This window comes from Corvus moneduloides, chromosome 14 (assembly GCF_009650955.1).
Source record: "Corvus moneduloides isolate bCorMon1 chromosome 14, bCorMon1.pri, whole genome shotgun sequence".
In the NCBI taxonomy this organism is placed as follows: Eukaryota; Metazoa; Chordata; class Aves; order Passeriformes; family Corvidae; genus Corvus; species Corvus moneduloides.
Window position 1 is genome coordinate 19,662,074 of NC_045489.1, and position 8,305 is coordinate 19,670,378.

Here is an 8,305-nt window from a genome sequence, read left to right on the forward strand (position 1 = left end):
AGAACAGCACAGGCTCTGCAGCTGAACTTCCTCCTCTTCCCAGACTCGGCGGTCAGGCATTCTGCCCAGAAAAAGCTTGGAATCCAGCTGGAAGAAATGCACAGGCACTGTTCCCTCTGGAGAACGGGATGATGCCCCAGGATCCTCAGAGATTTCCATGGGAATTCTTTTATATTTGTGGTGGCCTTTCAGCTCCTCAGCCAGCACCAACCAGGAGTTGAAGTTTACTCCGTGTGCTAACCCAGACACAACTCCTGCCTCGTGGGTTCCTTTGGAATTATCTACTGGAAGGGGTGGGAACTTCCCTGTCCTTGGGAATCAATAGGAAAGCACCAATGAAGAAAGGAATCGCAGCTTCACCAGGACAAGCCCCGCACCAAGCTCCCCGTGCTGTCCCCTCACAGGCTGCAGGCCAGCTGGGAGCTGTCTGACAGGGTCTCCAGGTTGTCCACCAGAGTGATGATGGCTTCTATTTTCTCTTCTGGAAGCACGTGGGAGGCGTTGGATCGAAACTTCTTCAGGAGCGACTCTTTGCTCAGGGGCTTCCTCCAGTGCCCATAGAAAGTGTCACATTTGCCCGTCAGGACGTCCCCGCTGTGCAGGAGCAGGGCCACCTCTCCGTACATCTTGTCAAAGTTGGCCACGTTGTCTTCGGGGTGCTCCACCACCACCTTGTCCAGCAGCTCCCTGAGCTCCTGCCGATGGATGCTGCTCTCGGAGAAGGAGCCCAGGCCCACCTCTCCATCCAGCAGGGCCGCGCAGGCGTTGAACTGGAAGGAGTGCCTTGCCTGGTGCTCCGAGCTGGGGAAAGGCCGGTTGATGTACTTGGACACCGGGATCTTCAGCATAATGGTGCGGATCAGAGAGGGAGAGAAGGAGCCCGCGTAGTTGATGAAGAGGTTCCGGACGGACAAGGCAGCATCCACCACCCAGTGCATCCCCAGGTGAGCTGGGAAGCGCTTGAAGGCAATATCCTGCTTTTCCAGGAGGAACTGGTGCTGCTGGCCGGGTGTGGACAGTGGTTTGGGTTGGTAGACGCTGTAGAAGGCGCTGAAGCCAGAGCAGCCGGGGATATCATCCAGGATCAAGGGGTTGGCTTCCATCCCTCGGGCCGCCAGCAGAGCCGCTTCCAGGCCCAGGCGGGTGGCATTCCCGACGTGCAGCGGCTTGGCCTGGGTGGCAGCGTTGGCCATGGGCGCCCCGGCGAGGGACGCGGCGATGCCCAGGGCGTGGCAGCACTGGGCAGAGCTGAGGGACAGCAGCTTGGCCGTGGCTGCGGCACTGCCCAGGGTGCCCACCACCGAGGGAGGGTGGAACCTGCAGGGCGATGGCAGGAATGGGCAGCCCTGGCTGCCTCGCACCAAAGCACCCCTCCCACGGAAAAACGAATGGGAAATGAGGGGCCCGTCAGCCAGTGGAACTCCCTCATGGCTCTGGAGTGGGTGGGATTCACCTGACTCAAAATTAAACCATAAATTTTAACTAATAAATTAACTTAAAATAAGAATTTAGTTTAACTCTAAATTTAGAGTAAATTAATGTAAATTAACTCTAAAAACTGGGTTTCTACTTGAAACCTCCTCAGACACACCAGGGTGAGCTCAGCATCTCCAGAAGGCAATTTGAACTTTCCTCAGGAGGTGCCATGGCTCGTGTCCACACAGCCAAACTTTCAATGCCTCAGACAAATAATTTGGCCTCAAATACACCCAAGGGAACAGTTCCTGGTTGATTCCATCACTTGGGTCACACCAGGGCACTGCTGGTGGCAGCAGTTGGCCATGGGGCCGTGCCCACCACCAAACTCTTCTTGGCTCTGGGATCCTGCCCTGGCTGGGTCAGATAGTGCCCCTACAGACTCCCTGAGGGTTATTTTTGGGGCAAGATCCCTGGAAATCACCAAATAAACACATGGCACAATCACCTCTGGCACTGGGTTCTCAGCAAGGCTTTACCCTGGGGTAAAGCTAAATTAGACTGGACTTAAACTGGGCTTAACCTAAACTAACATTTGAAAACCCAGACTCGCCAACCCTCTTCCTCCTCAGTGAAGAACAGGAGCTTTACCTTTTGGGAATGTCATGAGCCTCAGTGGAGAAGTGCATGAGCCTCCCTTGCACTTCCAGGCCCACGTTGAATGCCAGCAGGAAATCCAGGCCGGTGGGCTTGGTGTTCGGAGGGAGCATCTGGGAGGCTGCCAGGAGAGCCGGCAGCACGGCCCCGGAGGGGTGAGTGGCAGGGTGCCAGGTGTCGTCAAAATCCATGGAATGAGTCTGCCAGGAGACAGAGATAAGGACGTGCTGGCGGGTGCGGCTGGATGCTGAGGGAATGAGGGCTCCTTGCTGATATTCCTGAGGAAATTCTGCCAGAGCCTCCCCTCAGTGTCCCCACGGGGAGGTCTGGCTCCTCTAAAAGCCAGGAGATTCCCGGCTTTTGTCCCCCATCAGTGACCACTCTGCTTCCTGGAATTCTAGTTCCTGGCACCACCGGGCACAGGTTCCCCTGGGAATCCGGGAGCACAGATCCCCCTGGAAAAACCAGGAACACAGGTTCCCTTGGGAGAGCCGGGAGCACACATCCCCCGGGAAAAACCAGGAACACAGCTTCCCCTGGGAGAGCCGGGAGCACAGATCCCCTGGGAATCCGGGAGCACAGATCCCCCTGGAAAAGCCAGGAACACAGATTCCCCATGGAGAGCCGGGAGCACAGTTTCCCCTGGAAAAGCCAGGAGCACAGATTCCTCTGGGAATCCGGGAGCACAGATCCCCCGGGAATCCAGGAGCACAGATCCCCCGGGAAGATCCAGCCTTACCGCCACGCCGTTGGTGAAGGCTGCCAGCGTCGGGGAGAGCTTCACTCCCGGCTTTCCATAGACAGAGCTGACGGCCACGGAGGAGTACAGCTCCTGTGGGAGGGAGGGAGGGAATGTCGGGGGAGGCCCTGGAGGGAGCGGGGCCGGTGGCAGCCCCCGCAGCCCCGGAGGTGGCGGTGGCGGGGCTGTCCGTACCCGGCAGTAGCGCAGGGCGATGTCGAAGACGCGCGTGGTGCTGCCCACCAGCCCCACGCCGATGCTGTCCAGGATCATCCTCTTGCTCCGCTGCCGCACGGTCTGGGACAGCTGCTCGGGCCGGGCCGCGTGGATGAACGAGGCGAAGCTGCTGGTCACCGTGTCCTCGGGAGCGCTCCGGGCCACCACTGCAGCGCCGGGACACAGGGAGGGACAAGGACACCGGTGAGCCCCGCGCTGGCAGCCGCGGGCAGCTGCACCTGCCGGAGCCAGGTGGGGCGGTTTTAGGAGTCCTGCAAGAGCGGGGAGCTGGAATTCGTCATCCCCGTGGCTCCCTTCCAACCTGGGATAACCTCTGATTTCCCTGTGTCCTATATATAAAATTCCATATTCTCTGGGCACCTCCTGGGGTGGCTTCCAGAAGGTTCAGGCGAAGCAGCTCCAGAGCTCAGCCCCATCCCGCCACCTTGGGTTTCCAACAGCCGTTTTTTGGGAGGTGTCAATGCCAATGATGTCCCTTTAGCCAGAGGAAAGGCAGAGCAGGAATGGACCACATAAATTCAAAGCTTCCATAGTTTTTTGGAATGCAGGACTAGACCCAAAGCCTGGATTTATCCAGATGTTTCATCCTACAAGGCACTGAAGTGTCTTGACTCAGCCACCAAAGGTCTTAAGCCCTGTGTACTCCAAAGGTTGCTAATCCTTAACAATAAATTAAAATTCTATGGAAAATACCCAGTTTGTGTCCATTGCATGTTTTCATTTCAGTGAGAACTTGCCTTGTTCAGATGACATATAGATCATTATTATACATATGAGTTTATAGATATAATTTTTTCTATGATTCATATATTAATTTATAATTTATAAAATTATGTATAATTCTAGAATTAGACTAAAGAATATAATTAATAGAGTTATATTTATAATCCATAGAATTAAAATTGTTATGGCCCGTTATAATGATACTGTTAATTTGAGAGTGCACGGGAGAGCAGGAAAAATAAAATTCTGTGTAGCCAACATTTGCAGGGTGGCAAATCCATACATTTACTTATGGACGGGTGTGGGGACGCACACACAGATGCAGATAAAAGATGAATTAATGTCCAAATTAAATGAATCACAGGTGAAAAAAAAAAAGAAAAATACTTTGCTCCAAGAGGAAAGCTCATCCAGACCGGCAGGTACACAAGAGGCTTTGTTATAGGAACAACAAACATGGCAATTAATGAAATGACCATTCCCTAATTTCCCTAGGTTGGATTCATCCCGAAATGTCACGGCAGTGACTCACGGAGCGCTGGCTCATGCTCGGGCTCACCTCGAGCCCAGGCTGAGCCTCCTGTAAACACAGCTGGGAATGCCATCAGCGCCTGACTCACCGGGAGAGCATTCCCGCTCCCGGGGAACGCATTCCTATGGGAATCCCGGCACTCGGCACTCCGGGACCCGCTGCGACCCCAGCCCGGGGCTCTGCGAGCAACCCCGGGTGCCCCCGCCGCCGTCCCGGAGCGGGAGCGGTGATGTCAGGGCTTGGAGAGGCTGCAGGAAAATCTGCTCCAATCACCCAGCACCCAGAAAAGCTGGATCGGTTCCGTCCCGGCATCAAATGCTCTTTGTCACCTCAGGAGGCAGCGGGGTTTTTTAGCCCTTCAGCTAAAAGCATTCCATGACTCCGGGGTTTTCCTCCTGGTACGGCAGGACTTCATTAAAACATTAAATTTGATCCAAATAAAGACCAAATAAATCCCTGCAGATTATTGTTATTTCTCTTGTCCTCAGGTCTCATTAAGCAACATTCCTCGAATTTATTGTATTAATAACTCATTTTAAAATAAATTAATGGATAGAATAGACTAAGGATATCTTTTTAAATAAGTTAATAAGCTTAAACTTACAGTAAACCGAGTCATTTTTAAAATAAGTTAATAAACTTAAAATAAACTTACAATGAACTTAAAATAAACCATGAACACATTTAGAAAGAAGTTAATAAACATAATAGACTGAGAGCACATTTTAAGATCAGTTAATAGACAAACTCAGACCAAGTTAAGAGACAAAATAGACCAAGAGCCTACACAGCCAATCTGTGGTTAATTCATCCGAAGCTGGGCAGCGCTGGAGCCACGGGAGGAGAACCGTGAATCACCGCAGGCAATGCCCAGAGCAGGATCAGGTGTAGTTAGGAAGCAGTGACAAGTGGAGCAGTTAAGGATCTGAGCCACCCTTTCAACACCCTACGTTTGTGGTCAAAGAATTTGGAAAGTCTGGTTCTAAACCTGTTCAAGTTCTGGTTTAGCTCAGGACTAACAATCCACATTTTTACTCTTTGCTGCTTTTCTCCTGTCCTTTATCCCCGAGGGCACAAAGTACCACAGGACCCCCAAACATTTGGAAGCTTTGCCTTCCAAGGATTTGAGGATTTCTCCCGGCACCTTCTTTTCCAGCAACGCCAGGACTATTTAGGGATGCCCGCTAGGAAAGGATGGGGAATGCTGAGAGATACAAACCATGGGCAGCAGTTTTGTGGACTTGCCGAGAGCTTGCCAAGAACTTCTGGGATTTCTAGGGGAGAGACACAGAGAGGGAATTTGTCGCTGGAGCTGCTGGAAAGTTTCTTGGAGCAGTTTTCCTGGTTGTGCCTCTCACTGTGAGGCACTCACAGATCAAACGAGCGTGTAAAAGTAACGACATATTTAAAGGAGGGGAAAAATATTTTCCAGAGCTGAGTCCAGCAGGGATGCCAAGAACATCCAGGGAAATAAAGCCACACAGTGGAAGGGGCAACAGAGCCTTTGCAGCCCGGCCACGAGATCCTGCAGCGAGCGGGACCAGCTCGGAGTGGGCACGAGGAGCAAACCCCAGGGAGCACATCCCAGCAACAACAACCCCGCATGGCACGGTCCAGAGGATGTTTGGGACGCGTGAAAGGAGCAGGATGGCACGAAAAGGTCAGCAGCTGAATCAAGTGACTGTGAAAACCATTGGAGTTTGTTAATTTTGGGGCAGGTTCCCGTTTAATGCCACGCTCGGCTGGACCAGCGGAGGAACTGCCCGGAAAGCGACATTTCCTCCTTAAAGTGCGAAAGGCAAGCTCAGGGATGGGGAGGGATTGCGTGGAAGAGTTTTACCTGGAAGGTGGAGTAGACCATGCTGGTGGCTGCTTTTCCCAGTGCCTTTCCCGGCTCGGTGTGCTCGGCGCGAGGGATGGCAGAGGTGTGTGGCTGAAGGTGCTCGTGGCAGGGTTTATATCTGCGTCCAAAAGGCAATTTGCTTTCTGTTTTTGTGCAACTGAATTTCCAGGGGGATGACATCAGCCCCTGGGGAGCCAGAGGGTGGGGGGAATCGTGAGGAGGGGTGGTTTGTCCCTGCTGGACAGAAGGGAAACCCCCCCCACCCGCTTTCAGGAAATAAAAAAGGATTTCGGACAATCACTGACAAGGTTCAAGGAAACTCCTGTCTCCAAAATGCCGCAGGTGCCAATGGGTGAAGCAACCGGCACCAGGCTCCTCCTCCCGAGGAGGACTATAAAAGTGGGATTTACCAGGAAATGAGAGGGACAAGAGCATCCTCCCATTGAGCCGAAGTGTCACCAAAGCAGGTAAATCCCAGCTGCAGAGGCAGAAGTGAGGCAGTGGTGGTTTTGTTGGATGCTTTTCTTGAATACCTTCAGTGTTTGGGTGTTTGGCTGAGTCTTTTCCAGCTCTCCTTCTTCTCCATCTCCAGCGCTGCCGGGTCACTGAACTGGGAGTGCACCCTGGAGCTGCCAGGGAACACCGGGAGCCTTCGTTCCCAAAGCAATGTTTGGATTCTGGGGGAATGCCACGGCTCTTTGCTTTGTCCAGCCTGGGGATATTTATTATTTTGGGCAGAATAACAGCCTGGTGGGCCACAGTTTTATTTAAAATTGGGGGTTTAAATAACCCCCATGCAGAACTTTGTCATAGCAATGTATCCCTGGCAATTCCATGCTGGTTTGCACCAGAGGAGAGGCAGCGTTGTGATGTGAAATCCAGCTGTGTGCTGTGGCTGTGCACTGCTCCCCTTGCTGTGTGCTTATCCAAAACGAGTTTTGTTCTCTTTCCGTGTTTATCTGCGGAGAGGCAGCGTTTCCTCAGAGCTCTGTAAACGTTTGCTGTCACTAACAAGGTGGGATGGAAAACTAACGGCAAAATGCCACTGGAGATGAGTGAAAATGGAAGGGGTTGGGGTTCGTAGATGTGTCCCTTGCTCCAGCCTCCTGCGGAGGGAATGTCCGTGTCCTGGAATATCCCGTTAATATCGCTCCCGGGGGCGCAGCACTGTCGCATGGACAGAGTGATTCCTGCAAAGCCTACGAGCCCCGTGGCAATGGGATGCAGATGGGAATGACCTCTCCTGGAAGGGGGTGAAGGGAAGTCGCTGTGAGGACAGCAGGGAGCGAAGGAAGTGGTGCCCAGAGCCTGTCCCGTGGGGCTCAGAGGTCACCGGGGGACAAGAGCCAGGACGGAGGGAGGACCTCACACAGCGTTCCTGCAACCCCCAGCGTGAGGAATGTCGGGGGCAAGCAGGGAAAGGAGAGAAGGTGGAGGGGGCAGGATGAGGGAGGGTGTGGCTTTGACTTCGCCCTCGCTGCACAGGGGATTTGAGCAAGGGAAGGATCATCCCGGGCTGCCCCATCCCTCCGGAAGATGCAGCTCTGGCAGCACCGCCGGTGTCCAGGTGCCTCCTCAGCACGGGCACATCTCCACCCCGTGTTTTCCTGTGCCCTGGGTGTGCAGAGAGCTGCTAATCCCACCTGGGACAGAGGGATTTTCCATCCGCTCCCTGCCTCCTGCACAATCCCACGTTATCCTGTGGCGCCAGCAGCGTTCTGTGGTGCGTGGGGAGCAACGGGTCCGTACCGTGACAGCACCCATGGGTGGGGTTATCCCGGGGCCAAACCAGGGCAGGTTTGAGCAGAAAACCCCCCTGGGGGTTCCCCTGCCCAGCCTCGTTTTTCGAGGCTCCGTGCAGTCCTCGGCATTCCGGTGCTGCTCCTCCTCAGACAGCACCAGGAGGGTTTCCATGGTTTGATGGATCCTGAGACAGCACCAGGAGGGTTTCCATGGTTTGATGGCTCCTCAGACAGCACCAGGAGGGTTTCCATGGTTTGATGGATCCTGAGACAGCACCAGGAGGGTTTCCATGGTTTGATGGTTCCTCAGACAGCACCAGGAGGGTTTCCATGGTCTGATGTGTCCTGACCTTGCAGCAAACAGAGGCAGGGACAATGCCCAGCTGTGACCCGGTCCCAGGGCAGGGACCACGAGT

At 53.7% G+C, this 8,305-nt stretch overlaps 1 protein-coding gene across 1 annotated transcript; it reads right to left on the reverse strand.

Moving 5' to 3' along the window:
• Positions 1-398: 398 nt before the first annotated feature.
• Positions 399-6,165, reverse strand: LOC116451116 (cis-aconitate decarboxylase-like). The gene is made up of 6 exons (XM_032124248.1): positions 6,145-6,165; positions 5,524-5,578; positions 3,008-3,300; positions 2,813-2,905; positions 2,068-2,273; positions 399-1,317 (listed from the first exon to the last, which is right to left on the reverse strand). Exons 1-6 carry the CDS (start codon positions 6,163-6,165, stop codon positions 399-401), a joined length of 1,587 nt encoding a protein of 528 aa, XP_031980139.1.
• Between the last annotated feature and the right edge of the window lie 2,140 nt (positions 6,166-8,305).

Coding starts and splice junctions, on each gene's coding strand:
- LOC116451116 (XM_032124248.1), bottom strand. CDS start 6,165: ATGGTCTACTCCACCTTCCAG. Junction 2,274..2,812: donor CCTTCACCAACGGCGTGGCG/GTAAGGCTGGAT, acceptor GTCTCCTGGCAG/ACTCATTCCATGGATTTTGA. Junction 1,318..2,067: donor GCTCATGACATTCCCAAAAG/GTAAAGCTCCTG, acceptor ATCGCCCTGCAG/GTTCCACCCTCCCTCGGTGG.